Here is a 21,540-nt window from a genome sequence, read left to right on the forward strand (position 1 = left end):
CCTACAGCAAAAGAGAAGGGATGTATTTTTTCTTTTACCATCAACAATGGCTACAATATTAATAACTAAATAGACAAAAGCTATGAGAAAACTATATTGTCATATTAAGGACCAAGGTACATTTACATTACGTATCACTTATTTCACTTCATTTTTACTTTAAGACCAAATGTAGAAAAATTAATTTTTTTTTTTTCCTTTTATATATGTACACTACTGAGTAAGTAAGGATGTAGTTTCAAATTACATTTGAATGGATATGTTTGTTTATTTTCCATATGTTTAATTTCTTTCATCTTTATGCTCAGTTACTTTGCAGGCTGCAGACTTGCAAATGTGCCCTAAGTTAACTGGTGCAAGCTGTTTGATTTTGCAATCAAGATTGACTTTACTGTACTTTCTGTCTTCATGAGCTGGTTTCTAAAGAGTATGTGTGTCTTTCATTAGTTTCATTCACAAGCAACTTTCACTTGAATGTTTTGATTTCACTCATTGAAATAGCATTTGAAATCACGAAGTTCTGCATTCCTGCAAATGAATGGGGATGGTTACACACAAGGTGCAGGGCTATTTACATTTTATCTTAAAGATTTTCAACCTCAATGTAGAGATTTGCTGAAAAGTTTTTTCTTTTGAGGCATTCCCATGAGACAAAAGCAGCAAAAGCTCACAGCTTATCAAATACTTTGCTGTCTGCCATTGTTTTATAAAAAAGGGTATTCATTTTACATTTAGTACAGTCAAAAACCTACAAGTTTCACTTTTCTATTACAGGTTTACTGAAGCACAGTTTGTAATGTCTGAGAATGTCAGAACTGTTCTCATTAACACGTTTCTGAAGTCCCTTCTTGAGTTTTTTTTCACACAATTTCAAGTATGCAATCTTGTGCTGGGGAGATGTATCTTACAATGCCAGCACAAATAATATCACTCTTTACTCTCCATCCCAGATTAAAGTTCTCTTCACTGTTTTTTTCATTTACCATCAATTCCTTCAGCATATTTTCTGCTATAAATATGACATGTATTTTATCTGGAGGGTAGTGTAACTTTCTGTCAGTAGTATCAATGCTCATCACTTTGGATATAAGTGATGGCTTCAGGCTGTTTCATCAAGACCAATACAATTGCTGAAGCCATCACTTATATCAAAAGTGACGAGCATTGATGCAAGTGGTAGGTGAAATACAAGTTTGGCAGGCATTACTGGATCTTTTCTCCCTTCTGTGACAGTACTATTGATTTTGTAGCAAAATTTGTGATATTCCTAGGCTTCACTGCTTCTATGAGTTCTTTAAGACTGACATTTTAATAACCTTCTCTGCCAATGACACATTATTTAATCCTATTGCTTTGCAGGACTATAGTGGCACATGTGGCTTGTTCATTACTTTGGTTTTAGCATAATCTTCATAATAAGTAGGGGAGTCCTTTAACAATAAAGAAGCACTACTTGAAAACTGCGTAATCTTCCAACCTACAGAATTTGTACCTTGAATGCCCCATACAACTTTCTAAATTGAGGAGTATTAAATTCAAATCTTGTTTACGTTCCATTTGGAACAAGATATGGAATTTCCAATTAACACTGAGCCCATCTGTTGAAAATTGTTGTAAGGATTTCCAGTTCAGTCCTTCTGTTGATTCGTGGAAATTGCCTACCATGTACTTGGCTGTAGTGTAATTACAGAATTATTATCCCACATTCTAATGATTGTGCTCTGATGTTTAAGAATTTATTAAAAATAGAATATGTCCCCAGTCCTATCTCTTCAATAAAGTAACCTGTAATGTGTTGCTGATCTCTCTTCTCCACATCAGAATTTGCTAACTATTTCACTGTTTGAAAACATTTTTTTGAGGAGATTGCCTGAAGTAAACAAAATACATTTGATTTTTGTATAATAAGAAAATTGCACAGTTGTTATTTACTGCATAAAGTTGAGAGATTTTGTGATTATAGTCAAATATCAAAACCTCTTCTAGATCAAACTAGCAGAACAAAAAAGCCATCTTTAATAAATTTTGCTAGATGCAATAACTATAATTTTTTTCTTACTGTAATCACATCATTCAGATGAAGACCCACGTGCATTCCAAACAATTCCGAGGTCTTCAGATGTTAAGTTTTCTACCCATAGACACATTTTAAATTGTAGTACAAGAATATATTTCTAGTTCATCCAGTATATCACATTATGATGTTCAGTAAAATGTTTTACAGTTTTCATTGCTCAGTCTTGTTTCAGGTTAAAATTAATTTCAGCAAACTACATAGCAACCTAAAAGGATTTGATCATTTTAGCTACTGATTAATATGCATTATATGAAGTATCAATCTGTAATGTGTCATGTATACTACAAAGTAGAAATAACAAAAAGTCTCTATCACAATAAAACAGTTTAATTTTTTGCCAAAATTAGACACAAAATTTTTCATTCCAAGTTTTCAATAATTTTATTTCTACTCCAAAATGTATAGTCTACAGATTTCAGCATTATGAGTTAATAATATCATAAGCTATATTCTTCTATAAAATTCACAACGGTCAAAAATATTGTCTACCCCAAACTAGAGATTAAAAAAAAAAAAAGTTTTTCTTTAATGAGTTAATTGCCACTCTTACTTATGGTAGCAGCTATGCTGAGTTTAAAAGAATACAAGTATTGCAAGCTGACTTTTCCTGTTGTTTAATACTAATTTTACTCATTATCATCATGAAGTTACCAAAACTAAAATATGTTATCAGTTATTTCTAATGCTTGCTTATCATCACAGTGTATAACAAAATTTAGCTAAACATCCTGAACAGTGGCTTTACATGCAGAAAAATATACAATTCATATTTTGAAACTTGAGATATACCAAAACTAATTAATTTTGCTGAGTAGGCATTTTAGTGAGCCAACACTGTAGAATACTTAAAAAGTGCATAGAAAAACAAAAGTGATCACAATTGAAGCAATGTGTTATATCAGTCCCTTTCAACATATCAAACAAAACCCTCATTTAAAAAGTTTCAGTTATAGAACCTCTAAATATACAAATATTGTAATCTTACCCACAGATCCTGATGTCCTGCAAGACTAATTTTATTAGGTAAGCTTCAAGAACTACAGAAACTACTTCTTAAGTCTTCTGTGCAATCCTGAAGACTTTGAACTCCATCACTTTTTTTTTTTAGAGTCACTGATGCTGTTACCAAAGAATGTGATTAAATTTACATGTGTTCTTTCTTTTATTTGCTTTTCCAACCTAGTCTGGCATTTGATGCTCTCAGTATTGTTGTGTAATGCTCCTTCACCCATGTTCGGCAAATCTGGTTTTGTGCCACACAAAACACATTCTCGTATCTATTTTATCTCTCTAATGTGTTAGCCAATTATCAGTGAAAATTCATTTTCCAGGCACAGTATGTTTAAATCCAGTCTACATGTATTTATGATAACCATTTTGACAGAGTCTAGTTACTAATGAGGAACACTTCAATAATTGCTCAGCATTGTAGATAACCAAAGCAAAAACACTGTTTTGCTCCTAATTAACACTACTGAGGGCACTAATTGTTCACGTGATTTGTTGCTTTCAGTGCTAATAAGTATGTATGTGTGTGTTTGTCTTCTTTTTCTTTAAATAAAAATTTTGGTAATGAAAGTGGATTATATGTTGGGTTATTCTTCCTATCACACAAGGTAAGAGATGGGGATTTAACTACAGTCAATATGGTAATGAAAATTTAGATTTTTTATGTACAAGACTTGTAATATTTAATGAAAGCTTGCACACAAAACACATTAAGAGTAATAGTATGGAAACTGATGGTTATTTTGTGTTTACAAGGTTGGTTACATTGACTGATCCATACAGAAAAGTTAAGTATTTTATAATTAATAATGTATAAATTAACAACTCTTTTGTTATAACTCCAAGCCTAAGATAAATCATTTCATTTTAATTTACAAATGTTAAAACATTCTTATTTTACCGGCAGAATGTAGCACCACCTGCATTCCACAATATCTATTAATTTTGTTTTCTGGATAATATGTTATGCAATAAATATACTCACGACTAAGATGTTCTTCTATACTAATAGACATAAGAGATTCAGAACATGGTGCTAACTTAGAACAGTCCAATTTGTGAAGAATGGTGCGGGTTGCAATTTCCCACAAGTATACTACGCACCCTGGAATAATGTAAATACTACTTTAGATCATACACACTATCTTAATTTACTTTAACATTTGCTTTTTGATTGTATCCTTATTATCTATATATTACTTGTCCTACTGTTCACAAAATAACTGTTAATTGTCTCACTGAAAATTCAAGTTTTAAGCATTCTTCAAAAAAAGGCTATTCTTCTTATTGCTATGGTGTGATTATCCAAACAATTTTGTTTCAAATGTTTGGGAAATTTTATACTCGATAAAGCAACCCACCAACTTAACTTTATAATATGTAAGCAAAAAAAGGACTAATACTTTTTAAAATAGACAATATTTAAAATCTAGAGTACTATCTTGTCTAGGAAAACTAAGCAAATGGAGACATAAGCAGGCCAAAAATAATTATATTCAGAATTACACTGAGATAAAATCTTTCAATATTAGAAAGATTTATCAATAATTTTCGTGAGAAAAATGCCTTTGATGTTATTTGTATAGCTTTATACTGCTGTTAAAAAACTTTCACAGATAATTTTAAAATTACACTACCATTAACACATTTATTGTGAATATGGAAGGTATAATAACTTACCAGGATAAATGTATGACCAAACATATGTGGAATTAGCCACCAACTGAGTGACGTCCAGAGGATCAAGAACAGGATCAAAGTGGTTTAACACTTCTTGGGATGTGACAATTGAATTATGAAGAGTAAAAATTGTGACACTAGCTTGTGTCTGGCCACACCATAACTCACTTCTGCAAATAAAGTTTACAATGTGTCACAGAGAGTTATTTTTGAGTTACTGTATTAATTATTCCTTGCAAAATAAACCACAGAGGACCTTCTAGCATTTTAACTGCTGTAAATTAATCAGTAGTGAAATCTTCATTTCTAACAGTAAAATTTTATAATTATTGTGTGATTTGAAAGTACTCTTCATATTTTTAAAGCTTTATATAATGTCAAATTGCTTTACATGTACTTACCTACATTCCTTCAGCTTCAAACCAATAACACAAAAGATGGGATTCCCATTGCTTCCCAGTTCCCAGATCTTTTTTCTTTCAGACATGTTCTCTTCAGCACTAGGTGTACTTTCTTCCTCATGATGACCATCTCCTTCAACACTCTGAACCTTTGTGCTGCACATCCAAAGGTGACCACTGCTAGTTGCTATAGCAACTACTCCCAACTCAGGGAGATGAGTCATGCTGCGAACAGCACAGTGGGAAGTACTATCAGGATCCAGAGAGAAAGCACAAAGTTCTGAATGGTGTGATCCACTGAAAAAGATGAAACAGCATGATGCTTTAAAGTCTAATATTCTGACAATTATTAAAGAATTATTATTGCATATAATTATACATGTAGTCTTTAAAATGTAAAAAGCCTACAACCTTAAGCTTCAAGTACTGTATTAAAGACATTGAATTTTTGATAAAATTAAAATAAAACTTTCCTCTGATGATCTCTGGGTAGATATAGCTGGAATCATGCTATCAGAATAGTGCTCCAAATCTGAACACTAGAAAGTAATTGTGTAATCCATAACTATTGTGGTCCTCCAAAATTCTGAAAATTGTATGGCTGAGAACCAAACATCACAATAATAACAATGAACATATATATATAAATAAAAAAGAAAGAAGAATGATTTGTTTAGAAAGCTATCATTAACTGAAGACTTAGGCCTAGGACAAGTGCAATAAAGTAATTCCATCCTCAAAACTATATCCTGAACTATTACATCAAAGGAAATTCCAGGTAGGATGTACCAAAGTGCAGATTAATACATTAGTACAAACAAAACTTGATATACACAACCTTATAGCATCACCATTTCAAACAAATAACATTTAATTAGATATAATACAATACTGTGGCCTAGTAGTAAATTATGACTTTTTCATGCATTTTGTAATGCTAAAGTAAAATACACACATAATACAGTGCACCATTTTTAACTTGAAACTTCCCCACAAAATTACCTGTACACATGGATACAAGCACGAGAATCTCCCAACCAAACTCTGTTTTCAACTATACACATACTGGTAATTGTAGCCTGTTCAGTCATTATTGTCTGAAAAGTAGAAAGAAACAAAGAAAATTAAAAGTTTCAACATAATCTTAATAAAATGCCTGGGTGTGTTGATTTGACATACCTGTTATATGGTTTGTTTTACTGAATTAAAAAAAAAAAAAAATCTACTTCATGAAATAGTTTGAAACCTGAGATGAACTTTTTATAGCTCATGTAGCTTCTGGACATAAAATATCTTATTTTTGTAAGTGACATTTGCATGAATTTGCAGCTTTGAAAAGATTTCATTATGGAATTTTTTTTATGCAAGAAACAAAATGCTTACTTTTGTTGTAAATTTCAATAACTGATTTTTATTTGTTTCTACATTCTTATATAAAACTGTCCCACAAAGTATTTATCATATAAAATTTTCAATTTGAAACTCTTATAATTTCAAATTCTCCACAAGCAGTTACACTGTGTACAGATGCTGGATCTCATTGTGGTATTTAGTATGGTGTACTTAAGTTTTATAAAAACAGATCTAAAACTGATACTTATGACTATAAAATAGCTAGATTTCTGAATACTTTTCTCAAGAAATACAAAAAAGATGAGTATACAGTAAAAAATAATTGAAGTATCTGAGAAAGCCAGAATTCAATGAAGTTTTTTGCAACTTTTGACATTGTATCTGTATGCACTAATATTCCTCTGTACAAGGCTATTCATTTAATTTAAGACATCGTATTTGACATGAAGATATAATCTAAGGGTTAAAATTGGAGTTTAAGGAATTGTTAGAAGTTGCTACCAAAAGAAATGAATTTCATTTTTAATAAAATAGATGGTGTTGCTATGGATTCCAAATTAGTTCCTAACCTTGCTATTTTCTCATCTTATCGAGAAACAATGGCTGAAAGATTGTCCTGACATTTTTCAACCTATTAAATATTGCAAATAAGTTGAAGATAATTTTGTCACAGTTAGGAGAAACAAACATGCTAAACAGTTTATAGACCAAGTTAGCTATACATGCCTGTTTCATTTAAATTTAATACATAAGTTATAATTTAGATTGTTTAGATAGTGCAAGTGTAAAATTAAATTGTTTTTTTAGAAGTTATAATTATGACAAGTTTGCTTTTGTAACTGTTTATGAATCATTTGTTGCATAGTTCAACTGTTGTGAACTGATGCCATGGTACTCTACCTTCTGAAATGTTCCTATTGCTTTAAGTGAGTATGCGTTTGTGTGTATACAGGTGATAAAATTAATACACAAAATTAAGTCAGAATGAAAGTGAAAAAACAAAGCAAAATTAGACTGCATGAAATCTCAACATAAAGTAGTCGGAACTACAAAGATGGTGCTGACAAGAAACAAGAAAAGAGTGACAATCATATTGGATACTTCTCCCTGAAGAAACAGAATACAAACAACACATCAGATTCACCACAAGAAGGAAGTGTTATCTCCATGATTAAACAGTGCATCACTGATGGTGAGCTAAAGTTAGTGAATGGGTCAATTGTACTTGTGATGGTTGGAGCATGTGATAAACAAATCTCAGTATACCAGAAAGTGAAGGTGTTATGAGACACTGGATGCAGTGAGAACCATTCTTGTATCTCATGACCAGATTATGGTCAAGGTACATCTGTGTGCGTGGTGATTGATGGGACAGTGAAAACATTTCTCACAGCAAGAATGGGTGGCCTTGAGGTCATGTGTACAAAGGCATTCATCTATGAGTTGGTGACTGGAAATATATCAAGCAGTAGAAATTTGGAGAAACCAGACAGAAAGGAGACTGATGAAGTATTAGCAGTCATCATAAGAGGACAAGAGCAAGCAAGACATTAAACCCCTTCATAAACTTTGGGAGAGTGCCTAAGAGAAAGTCAAGCACAAGATCATTGGGAAGGGGATTTACAGAACAGAGGGCTGGAAAGGAATATTATACTGGATCTACTAAAGCACTTCTACTGGAGAAGCTAAACATATTAAAAGCAGTCAGAAAAATTTCTATGACAAGAAGACTAAGAATTGATGCTTCAAGGTCAAATGAATGCTTTGTTCCTGTTACGTATGAATAACAACAAACTCACTCTGCAGTGGAAAAGACCTTTTGAAGTGCAGGAAGTGGTCAACAGAATGGATTATAAAGTGAAGATGGATAGGAAGACCAAGATCTACCAAGCAAATTTATTGCAGATGCACTTTGAGAGGGAAGAAGACCTAACAATAGGTGTAGCTGTACAGATGCAGAACCAAAGACAGTGACCAGACCTGCTAAACCTTAAACTACTGGGTGAAGATGAGATGTATAAAAATGTCAACCTAATGAACAATTTACTGGCAAGCAAAAGAAAGAGCTATAAGATTTACCATTCAAGTATGTAGGTGTCTTCAAAGAAAGACCAGGCAAGATGGAAATTGTGCAACACAAGATTGAGACCATGACCATAGATCCAGTCAAGGTGAAATCTTACCAGAAGCCCTATACGATGAGAGACCAGCAAGGGAACTGCAAATATTGGTACAGATTATATGAGAAACTGTTTATGAACTGAAAATAGTTTTGTATATAGTGTAAAAAAAATATAAATCTTTTTCTTGAAGAGGGGTTTAATGATAGATATACATGACTGTTCCATATGAATTTAATATGTGTTAAGACTTAGAATGTTAATATAGTGCAAGTATTAAAATAAGTTATAACTGAAGGAATAGTTATGGCAAGTTTTCTTAAGCAACTGTTTACAAATCATATGTTTTGTAGTTCCGTTGTTGTGAATTGATGACACAATACTCAATCCTTCTGAATTTTTCTTGATGCTTTAGATGGGTATTATTGCATCTTTATTTCTTATAATTTGCAGAAAATTTCTAGGCCTCAGTAGGACAAAATATGTCAACAACACAACTATGTTAATACAAGTAACTTAAGTAGGTTAATGATACTTAAAAAAGTGAAGTTAGACTATATGATTGTCAGTTTAGCCATAAAAAGCACATAGTAGCTATTTCTAAAGTTAGTGTATCACAGTTTATACTTTAATAACAGATATAAAGGAGAATAATTTGTCTTGTTAATGGGTGTTCTAAAGTAATCAAACCCCTCTGTGAAGGCTTGGACAAAAAAAAATTATTTAAAGCTCTGGATACAACTGCAACAATTAACAGTAACAAATTTTTGTACACACTTTTGATTTGTTTTGAATACATTATTTTCAAACAAGTGAATAGTGTGCTATCCTTTTATTGTTAAAATTTATCATCAACAAGTTATAGACTCTTACTGTAAATAATCTGGCCTTATAAAACTTGACAGAATAGCTGAATAAACAAGATTCCAGTATAAAATTTACTGTTGAAAAAGAAAGTAATTTGAAATTATCATTTTATGATCATGGATGGATTTAGTAACTTTAGCAGAAATATGGAGCAGATATTTATCATAAACCTATATACATAAGATTTTATAGTTACATAAATAGTTTTACACCTACCAGTTATAAAATTAACTTAGTTAATGTCTTAACACCATTATTTTTAAAATTAACTGGAAAGGATTAAAAATGGCTTACTCAAAAAAGTCCTTGATATTATATCACATGATTAAAAGTTTCTGATGGAACTTACACTTCCTCTAAAGTATGTTATGAAGTACTCAAATGTCTGTCGTACATTGGTCCACCAAACGAGTAAGCACAGTTATAAGTTGTGAAATAAGATCACAAACATTATAAGTAAAAATTATTCATGGATAATTTTGCAACTAATCCTTGAATATACCCTATGAATAGAATTTTTTCCAAATTCAAAAAAATGACTGGGAAATGTCAATACTCTTATATTATTTATCGCTTTCTTTTTGCTATGGTCAAGAATGCATTGGTTCCATAACTTTCTATTTGTAATGTATTAAAGAACATCTACAATCAACTTCTGCAAACAAAAATTCAAGTTGCTGCAGATATCTAGATGGTGATTGTCAAGGAAGAGCAATGGCTAAAACTTTCAGTGTATTGTGTGGTGCTGACAATGAAAATGATCTTACGATAAAAAAGATACTTTGTATTAAGAGAGTGAAACCATTGTAAAACATTTATTTTCTACAATTTTTATTTAATTCAATGCTGTTTTTTTACTTTAGGGAAGATTGCACCTATCCAGATACCACAGCATTAAAATATTAGCTACTATGAAATTGTTCCTAACATGCACTTGTTATTGCTTTCTCCATTCATACTATTATGCAATGTTTTGGCTTTAAACCCATATAAAGAGGCAAGAGCCAAAATTCATATAAATGTTAGTAAAACAATAATGGGCAATTTAATCATGATTGATCAAAATTATGATGAGAAATGCTTATGAAAGTAATGAAGTGATGAAAATTGTGATTGTCACAAAAATAATCAACTAATCAAAATTGTGGTTCCTGATTGTTAATATTTTGATTAGATCAACCATCCAAGTAATCTAAGTATTTCAATTCCTGGGATTCTTTATTTTTTTGCTTTGTGTAGGGGAATATATATCATGGTTTGATTAATATTGTACTAAACACTTAAATCAAAAGTAACTAATTAATTGATTCACAAATACTACTATTCAACAACCTCAATGGTGCAATGTCAGCTTAAACAAAATATTTAATTAATTATTAATATTAATTTACTTAATCAGAAAACAAGTTGAATTCCTGTTTGTAATAATGCATATACATTCAAACTGACATTCCATTAAAAGTCAATGCAATCTTTGTCATTACCTGACACAGACCTAAGGCCAAATTATTTCATAATAATTATTATTCAGATTAAAGAAACAGGTAAATATGTATGTATGATTACTTTGCCAAGTATGATGACTTGATAAAAACTTAATGCCTTCAATTAATAAAATTTAGTTTAATATAAAATTCACACTGTTGGTAATGGTAAAAGAATACCCACAAATACTAAATATACAATATTACTTGTAGCTATGTTATCTACTCTATAACATTCCATAAATCTAACATCAAGTAAAATATACCTTATGGTTTTGCCACCCATGGTAGTTACATTTCAATAAATCTAACTGTTTTCCCTGTCTACTTAGCCACACTTCCCAACTTTCCACATCCAGGGATTTTTCTCCACCTGGTCAGATAGACATCTCATTTAAAACATAAAAATGAGTAAAATAGTGTTATGAGGTCAATAAAAATCAATTCATTGTTAAATATCCCCTTGCTATTTCTGAAGGTTTAAAATACAATATATTTATTCTGTAACTTTTTCTTCAAAAACCCAATCTTACACTTACATTTAAAAACAATTTAGACACTCAGCATAGACTGTGTTTAAGTAAATGTAAATATTTTATTTTTGAAAAAGTTAACAAATTCTTAAAATGAAAGCATTCAGACTGTTGAGAATATCCTTATCCTCCTTTACCCATTTTACATTAAACTGCAAAAAGCATGTCTATGCTGTTAAGATATTTATCCAATTCAGTTCCCATGTTAATGTTCTTATATTCTTGAAACAAATCAACACCATTCATTACTAATAATGTTTACAAACACAACCACATCTCCAATACCTGTGTACAAAGCTTCAAGTGTTCTCAAATGAAATCAACTACATATTTACATTTTAATTACAACTGAAAAATATTGCACTCACATAAATTGACTGTACAGATTTCCCTGTTAACAAATATAGTAGATAAGATATTTATACTTTACACATTTCAAACACATTATTCATTTATTTAAAAAAAAGAAAAGCTTTTCCTTTGATTTTGGTCTGGAGGTAAACATAGATCTTTTTTGTTGTTGTTATTTATTAACCATATAAGAATGGGCTTAATATATGATACCAAGACTCTATACATATTTGTACTCATTAAGTATTCATACAAAAACTTTTAATACTGTATGTGTATCTTTATAAAACTTTAGTAGACTTTGGGGAAGTGTTAGAAGAAATAAGATTTTTTAATGAAGCATATTTACTTTAAATTTGTTTATGAATGTATCAAGGCTGTTTTGTTACTAGTCCAAGTGCAAGGTTATTTTTGTGTTATAATTAAAAATATTCTTTTTTGCCCCAAATCTCAAATTTCAATTTCTTAACCAATAAAACCTCCTAAATACATTTCCAGTATTTGTTTTCAGTAAAAATTTACAATTTATTTGTTATTTTCTTTATCATCAATCTTAAATAAACTACACTGCCCTGTTTTCTCTCTAGAATTATTTCAAGTTTTAACATGAAAGTAACAATTGTTCATTCTAAGTAGCTTTACATTAATAACAGTATACAACTATTTATACTTAAATTTTATTGTTTTATTGCCATTTGAATTGTGTTTACCTATTGTTTGTACTATTATATGATGTTAATCACTTGTGGAATGTAGGGCTCATGTTATGGTTTCGAGTGACATACCCATGCTATTCAGAATTTCTTGTGTATATGCCTTGTGAAAATTTTTTATTATATTATTATTCATTTTACCTGATATAGCCTTAACTAACCTAAAAGAGATTCCTATTTTTGCATTTTAGTTAATTTATAATAATAAGTAAAGAATACACATGTAAAACAAAGAACAAAGCTACGTTTTATACTAATGATAGCAGTGCATTATAAAATTAAAAACTTAAATCTTACATTCTATTAAATATATGTTATTAGACATGATTTTGTGATATACTAATTGGTATGACATAATCAGAGTAGTTTATGATGAAACTTTGTAGAATGGACAGCAACTGCCTGTTGTGGAGACACGAGTGTAGAGGACGACGTTTCAAAGAGTAGCTTAATTAAATTTTGAATATAAGTCACAATAAAACCTTCTGACGTACTGTAAAGGGTGCCCATGCAGAGAGGGTTAATGGGGGAATAGGAGGCAGTAAAGAAAAATAGCCTTAAGCACATAAAGCATGAACTTTGATAAAAATGTGAGTAAGAATTTATTTTTACATGTGAAAATATTTATGGAATCAAATTTTAAATTATGTGAATATTCAAGGTATTTCAAAAACTAGTAACACTCAAAGTTTTGAAAAGTTCTGTAACAAAAAAATTCTATTAACCAATGAAATGACTACAAAAATTACACTAGAGTAAATGTGACATGTTGTGTCACTACACTCAACATATTCAAAGTTAATGTAAAATTGAGCCCATTTCACTTTTCACACTTAAAACCTTCCATCTTCTAAGATATGACTTTAAATCAGCTAAATATTCAATATGTTATTCCAAAATTTACACCTTTCTTTGCATTAACTAGGTATGAGAATCAATTGTATTACAAGAAGTACAGTTAATGATATTCGAAACACTTTAATTTTCCAATATATTAACAGCAATCAGAAGAAATTTCTTTCTAGAAACATTAATTATAACTCACCTTCTCCACAGCTATATAATGGCAAAGCTCCTGCTCCTAACACTGCCAAATTATCATGAAGTGAGATAACATCCATTAAGTGAAGAAATTCTGGTGCTGTGGCAATAGAAACAATGTGACTAGTAGATGGTCGATCCTTGGGTTGTTGTGACCAGCAAAGTGTCATAAGATCCAACATATAACTAGGATATACAGTTTCCTAAAGAACAAGAATGAAGTAGAAATATATATATATATATATATATATGGTGAAAACAGAGATTTATATTGCACTAAATTATAGTATTTCATACCACTATAATATAGTACTTCAATGCTTAACAGAAATTACAGTGTACAATGTTATATAGAAGCTAAATGTAAGAAAGAAATATAGTGACCACATCATAAGGTCCACAACAGGTCTGCTAAATACTTTACAGAGAAATTACAAAGCAGTAACGAAGTAATCATCACATACTTTTTATTTTTTTCATATATATATAGCTAATTTTTTAATCAGTTGAATAATCTCTGGCTTAAAACCAGAAAGGATATTTTGAAGATCTTGAAAGGTGTTTGATGACCATATTTATGACCATCTAAATCCTTCACAAATGGTGATAATATGTAATACTGATGTTATAGTTGTTATTAAAATAGCAGAAATGAAATTTTGACAAGAAATATAAGTCCAAATTTACCAACTCACCCGCTGACTTAATGATGGTCTTCCACCTTCCAAGATGTGATCTTTAACACATTCGTGACCTTCAAAAGGTAAATGTAATGTAATCAGCTCATACATGAACATTCCAAAAGAAAAACAGTCCACCTGGAGAAAAAGAAAAGATTCATTCAATATGACATATCTTGTCCCTTCCAAAATCTGAAGAGTTGGAATATAATATCACTTATAATACATTTTGAATTACAATTATAAAAAACTATTTTTTGAGAAGTATTTCCTTGAACTATTAAAATCTCCTCCTTTAGACAACAAAACTTATGGCATGTTTGCATATTTAAAAGTTATTTTTTTGACTATACAGTGTTTAGATATTTTTTTATCTTCCAAATTTACTGAATTAAAACAGCTGAGTGCAGACTAGAGCTTAGGATACATTGCAAAACTTACACACAAAACATCAGAAGAAAATAAAATTATACACAACATTTCAACTCTTGCCTTTCTCGAGAACTAAATATATGCTGATTTTCCACTATGGCACAAGTAAGATGGCATTTGCACAGTCAAACTCTCAAAATGACTGGAAAATGATCACTGTCAACCATTTAAGAACAAAAAAGGGAAGAGAGAAGGCAAACAGATGGAATAATCTACAGCAGTAAACTTCTAACTTTGGCACAGAAATAAGTTTTTCTCAAATTCTAAGAGATAATGTTCAGATAGAAGATACTCCATAAACTTGTTTGTTTTTTAATATCACACAAAGCTATCTGTCTCCAATTCTGAATAGCTAGATCAGAAGGAACACACACACACACCACCACCCATCACTACAGCCGGCAAGAGTAATCGAAGCTTCGTATATGGATCTTTTTCCGCGAATATTCGAATGCAATAATATTCGGAAATTCGCCTAATTAATATTAATAAATATTAACTTACCATTGTAGAAAAATGAAGTCAAATCTGAATAAATAACACTTTATTTAACTTTTTTTGGTAGTTGTCTGCTAAAGAGGAAAAGGAAATCCAACTTTTGTGAACATTGCATTGTGGGTACAAGATTACAGTAAACCTTCTTAAAGTTGCTACTTTGGCGCGCCAAAAGACTTTAAATATGGAGGATCAAGGCAGAAAGTCTGCTGTTTGGAAGTATTTTAAACTAGATGGAAAGAAGGCAGAGTGTCAGCTCTGCAAAGCAAACCTGTCATTTTGTGGAGGTACAACAAACCTAAGAAATCATATGAGTAACAGGCATAGTGGAATTTCCTAACTTCCAACAAACAGGTGAGCAGTGAGCACATGGCTGTTTGACATTTCTGAACCTGCAGGAATATTCTGTGTTTAAAATTATATTATCCCATTTTTTTTAAATATATGTTTTATATTTATTTTATGTATAGCTAGCAAATATATAATTAATTATTCACCTGCATTTGCAGGACTCTAAAATGTTACTGCTGCACCTACACTGAGACAAACAACACTCCTGCAGCTGAATCCCTGTGCTACCAAAATGAATGTACACAGCACTGAGAGAATAAACAGGAGCCTGGCTCTTATGTGTGCTGTAGATCTTAGACCACTCAGTTTTGTTGAGGGTGTAGGATTTAGATATTTTGCAAACCAGTTAAACCCATCATACAAAGTTCCTTGTAGAAATACTGTTGGTAACTACCTTACAAAACTGTACAATGATGCCAAGACAGAGATGATTGGAGAACTGAGAGACCAGCATGTTTCACTGACCACTGATTTGTGGACTAGTAATGCAATGCAAGGTTACATTACTATCACAGAACAACACATTGACTTGCAATGGAAAATGCACTCAAATGTTCTGGGCACCAGACTCTTTTCTGATAGACACACAGGTCAAAATATTGCTTCTGAAATTCACAATCTGTGTTCTGAATTTCTAAACACCAACAATATTGTCCACTTAACTACTGATAATGCTGCAAATATGCTTGTGGCAGCAGAAAAGTTAGGCATTTCTCACTCTGGCTGTTTTGCCCACAGCCTTCAGTTAGCTCTGCAAGATGGGCTTAAGCTTGCACCCATTGCAAAAGCCCTTGGGGCAGGGAGAAGGTTGGTTACATTCTTCAACCATTCTGTTCTGGCCACAAGTGCCCTAAAACAAAAGCAAGTTCAGATGGCTACTGAAGCCCAGAAGGAACAAGTAAAGAAGGGTCCCATCATTGCAAAGAACCTTATACAGGATTGCCCTACAAGATGGAACTCTGCTGGAGATGGTGCAGCGACTGGTAGAGCTCAGAGTGCCCATATATGCAGTGTTGGTAGACGCTACCATAGTAAAAAGTGGAGAAAGATTTGACATTGATGATGTCTTTTGGGACACGATGCATACAATAATCCCAATACTTCATCCTTTTGCAGAAGCCATTGAAATTCTTGGGAAGGAAGATCTTCCCACAGGGTCCTCAATTTACCCTCTGCTGACAGATATGATGGAGGACCTTAAGACCACAGAGGAAGACAAAGCACTAGCTAAGCAGTTGAAAAAAACAATCAGTATGGGATTGGTGAAAAGATTTAAATTCTTGTCAGAAGATGGAGGAATCATTAATGAAGGTCTGAATAGTTCCCTGCTGAAAGCTTCAGCACTTGATCCTAGATATAAAAGTCTAAAATTTTTGACCGAAAGTCAGAGAAAGGAACTTCATGCCAACATAGCAGAAGAAATCAGGAGATCAAGCAACACTGCAGAAGTCAAGAAGGAACCTGAGGCAGATGAGGTAACAGAACCACCTGTACAAAAACCCATTATGTCAAAAGTTTTGAGTTATGTAATGGGTGATACAGTAGACTTGACAGAAGGCAGTGATGTTTCTTCAGTTGAGGAAGAGTTGGCTGATTTTGTCAGAGAGCCTCTACGGCCACCAAACCCTCTTCAGTGGTGGTCTGTGTACAGGTCAAGGTTTCCATCAATTGCTTCAGTTGCTAGGAAATACCTGTCTATACCTGGTACATCAGTACCAAGCGAACGTACATTCAGCACAGCAGGTTTGACCGTCAGCAAGCTAAGGGCTTCCCTTAACCCTGAACATGTGGATCAATTGGTGTTCCTGAACAAGAACTTGAAGTCAGCAGTCAAAGCCAACATGACAGTCCCTTCTGATTTTCTCCCTGCATCTGATGCTCTCCCTGCAGTTACAGTTACCTGTACCCCTTCGAGTGCTGCCAGTACTAGCTCACAGGTCTCTAATCCAGTTTATCCCCAACTTCCTGGGCTTCCATCCTCAAATGTAAAGGAGGAAACACCATGAACAGGAATGTGCATACACTCAGTATTTTCAGTGAAAGTTGTTTTATGAGGTTTTTTTACAAATGTTTTTAGTGTTAGTGTTTAACTTTTAATATTTTCCAAGTAACAATGGACAGAGCATTAATAATTGACCAGGATGTGGAACAGGTCTATGTGGCTGCAGCATAAACTCAGTATTTTATGTCTATTTTAACTTGTTTAGTGTTAATTGTTTTCTGATGTTTTTTATGTTCATTAATAAAGTTCATGTTTATTAATAATGTTGTTTCCCCAGTGTGTAGAATAAAAGAAAACAAACAACAATAATTATTTTGACAAGTATTTTATTCAACACAGTATAGTAATATAATTACATAAATAAAATAATAATGGACAACAATTTTACAGCATCAAAATAAGAAAAAACAGGTCACAGGTGCCAGAAGTCAGCTTTTGTACAGAGGGCTCACATTGAACAGAGCAGCAACAATATGGTTTACAGTAATACATTACCCATGGTGCACTGTGACAGGAAGTTCAAGAAAAGAATGTAAACTTCAGTAAATGATGAAAAACAAGTTATTTCTACTCTTTACTGGCATAAATATTGCAATTTAAGGTAAGTTAATTATTAATTAATAATTCTAAAACGATCTAACAAGTATATGCACGAATATTCGGATATTCACGAATTTTCGCCCACGAATATTCGAGTGCCGTTCTGACATTCGTTGACCGGTCTACCCATCACCAATTCTTGAGTTACTCTAATTGAATAGAGGGATTAAAACGTCTATCTTAAAATGCATTCATATCCTAAAATGCAAAACACACTTTTGTTTGTGATGGTAATAAGAGACAAGCTACAGAACTTCAAATATATAGTTCAGCTTGCTCAGTTCTCCAAAGATTTACCCTCATCAACATTTCAATGTTCCAGAGAGGATTACTTGGATTCAGCTAACCTGAGATGAAAATAAAAAGAGAAGGAAGCTGTATAACTAAATCATCAAAGTCTGCCTAACCCTTTCTGAAATGAAGAGGTATCACTGATATCTCAATCTTTTTTTCATTTTCACAATGGAAATCCTTATACAATTAAAGTGCATGAAACTTAGTAATAACTTACTAAATAACATCTAGTTTTGACTTTAAAATATTAATATAACTTTATTTAGTATCTATACCATTTTTATGATGTAAAACTTCCAAAATTTTGTTGTTAGAGACTGATTTAGAAAGTGTACTTAAAATGCTTCCCATTATATTAGAATATTGGTTGGAATATATGTTCATCAGGAATTTACATATTCTGCATTTTGACACTCTTCACTGTATTTACAATCACGTGAAAAAGTTAGGACACCCTACAAAAGCCTGTGTATATTTGTAACATTTTTGGATATATAGATATTTAATATCATTTTCAACAATACTGAGAGATTATAGGAATATAACTAAATAATTAAAACTGAAGAAAAGACTTTAAGCTCTTCTGTAAACGTAATTCTACAAAAATGCATATTCTAACCGAGGAAAAAGTTAGAACACCCTACCCCTAATAGCTAGTGTTACCCCCTTTGGCTGAAATAACTGCAGTGAGACACCTCTTGTAGCCATCTACCAGTCTCTGACATCGGTCTGAAGAAAGTTTGCCCCACTCCTCAATGCAGAATTCTTTCAGCTGTGAGATGTTTGAGGGGTTTCTTGCATGTACAGCCTATTTCAAATCACCCCACAGCATCTCAAAAAAGACTAAGATCTGAGCTTTGACTCGGTCATTCCAAGACTCTCCATTTATTAGTTTTCAGCCACTCCTTGGTAGATTTACTGGTATGTTTTGGGTCACTGTCATGTTGCAGGGTCCAGTTCCGCTTCAGCTTTACTTTTTGTACAGATAGTCTCACATGATCCTTAAGCTACCTCTGATAAACAGTAGAATTCATAGTGGATTCTATGATTGTGAGCTGTCCAGGTCCTGCTGCAGCAAAGCAGCCCCAAACCATGACACTGCCACCTCCATGCTTCACAGTTGGTATCAGGTTCTTTTCCTGGAATGCTGTATTTGCTTTACACCAAATGTGTCCTCTGTTCTAGTGTCCAAATAATTCAATTTTGGATTAATCTGCCCAAAGAACATTATTCCAGAAGTCCTGGTCTTTGTCTACATTATCTCTTGCAAACTTCAGTCTGGCCTTGATGTTTCTCTTAGAGAGCAAAGGTCTCCTCCTCCCACACTTCCCATGCAAGTTAAACTTGTGCAGTCTCTTTCTGATTGTAGAGGCATGCACTTTCACATCAACAGTAGCCAGAGCTTGCTGTAGGTCCCGTAATGACATGTTAGGGTGTTTGGAGACCTCTTTTAGCATCTTGCAGTTTACTCTTGGAGTGAACTTGCTGGGACAGCCAGACCTGGGCATGTTGGCAGTTGTTTTGAAAGCCCTCCACTTGTTGACTATTTTCCGGACAGTGGAATGGCTGATTTCAAAATATTTTGGGATCTTTATAAATCCTTTACCAGACTCTTAAGCTGCTACAAATTTCTTCCTGAAGGCCTCAGACAGCTCTTTTGCTCTCATCATGGTGCTCACTCTTACTTCAACAGCCAGGAGCACACCAAACTAAATGTCTTAGGTTTAAATAGAGCAAGCCTCATTCAAAATGCTGAGTAACAATCTTCTAATCATGTGCACCTGGTGTGATATACTTGGGTGGGAGTTGAGCCATTTTAAGTGGGAGTAAATGTGGGGGTGTCCTAACTTTTTCCTCAGTTGGAAAACGCTCTGAAAAAAATCAATAAGTGCATTACATATGAGATTCCTTGGAGATGTATAGTAATAAAAGTTGAAACATTTTGTTTATTTTTCTTTTATGAACTACATCACAATTTTATATAATTAAGAAATTCTCAAATATTTTAAACACTGTGGAAATAAAACAGTTAAATTTATTATTCTTGCTTAAATTTTGAAATTTCATATGCAGATGTGCACTAAACAGCTGAAAAATGCTCACCAATAGTTATAGCATTTATGGATGTTTTCTTCATGTAAGAGGAAATACACTGGTTAATAAGCAAAGATACATCCACATGCCAATTGTACAACCTCTCCATGCACACTTAATTAAACTGACAAATATTAAAACTAAGTTACAAAAGCATTTATTGTATGGAGATATAAACAGAATAATATAAATTTATCATAACTTTCTTATCATATTCATCAGCAAAGAAAAATTAATGGATTAATTAAAGAAAAGAGTCCATTTTCACTTAGCTCTCTAGGTAGATCAAGGAGAGGAACCTTTAGGTAGTTTATTCTTTTCACTTCCACTATTTTGTCTTTGGCAAGTCATTTGATTTCCATTGTACAAATATCTGACAGTCCTATTTTCAGAAATAATTTGTATTACCACAATAGTTTTCACTTGTTGCCAGACAGGATGAACTTAAGTGTCCAAGAATCCTGCATGCAATCAAAGAGAAAAAGATGAAAATAGATTTCTCCCCTCTGCAGCAGTCCATGAAGAAATGCAGAGTTCTGACACAGACAAACAAGATTTGGACATGGGTAAAATTTATCTTTTGCATCCCAACAAATATAGAAGAAAACACAAATAAAGCATGATTCTGCTTCAATACTGTTGAAATCAGATTGTGTATGTCACTGTAACTGATGTTGCATTGCATTTCCTTCTGATCTTTTCACTTGAGACATGATATGGAATTAAGAAGGGCATGAGCACTGACAGTTATCACAACAAGGAATAGAGGTACAAAAGGTACTACTACAATTGTTTCTATAATAACTATCACAAACTGGAAAGTCATGTCAAAAAGTCTTGGAATGGCCAAAATGCTGTCAGTTGAAACCTTACAATGCCAAGAAAATAAGGTAAGGAAAAAGCCCAATGAGCTATTTTTGCTGTTCTTTCTCATAAAAAAAAAAAATTAAACAGACATCCATAA

General features: G+C 32.4%; 1 protein-coding gene across 8 annotated transcripts in view; it reads right to left on the reverse strand.

The window, feature by feature from the left end:
- Positions 1-21,540, reverse strand: part of Lrrk (Leucine-rich repeat kinase) — a 297,360-nt gene that overhangs the window by 3,242 nt on the left and 272,578 nt on the right. For 4 of the 8 annotated variants that reach the window (XM_076517601.1, XM_076517603.1, XM_076517600.1 and 1 more), the window contains 7 exons: positions 14,324-14,446; positions 13,633-13,831; positions 11,257-11,363; positions 6,169-6,263; positions 5,167-5,463; positions 4,766-4,935; positions 4,071-4,190 (listed from right to left, as the gene is read on the reverse strand). In XM_076517601.1, coding sequence (XP_076373716.1) covers positions 4,071-4,190; positions 4,766-4,935; positions 5,167-5,463; positions 6,169-6,263; positions 11,257-11,363; positions 13,633-13,831; positions 14,324-14,446 — 1,111 coding nt within the window. The other 4 variants (XR_013032330.1, XM_076517604.1, XR_013032331.1 and 1 more) reach the window with 4 other exon arrangements.

This window comes from Tachypleus tridentatus, chromosome 8, assembly GCF_004210375.1.
Source record: "Tachypleus tridentatus isolate NWPU-2018 chromosome 8, ASM421037v1, whole genome shotgun sequence".
In the NCBI taxonomy this organism is placed as follows: Eukaryota; Metazoa; Arthropoda; class Merostomata; order Xiphosura; family Limulidae; genus Tachypleus; species Tachypleus tridentatus.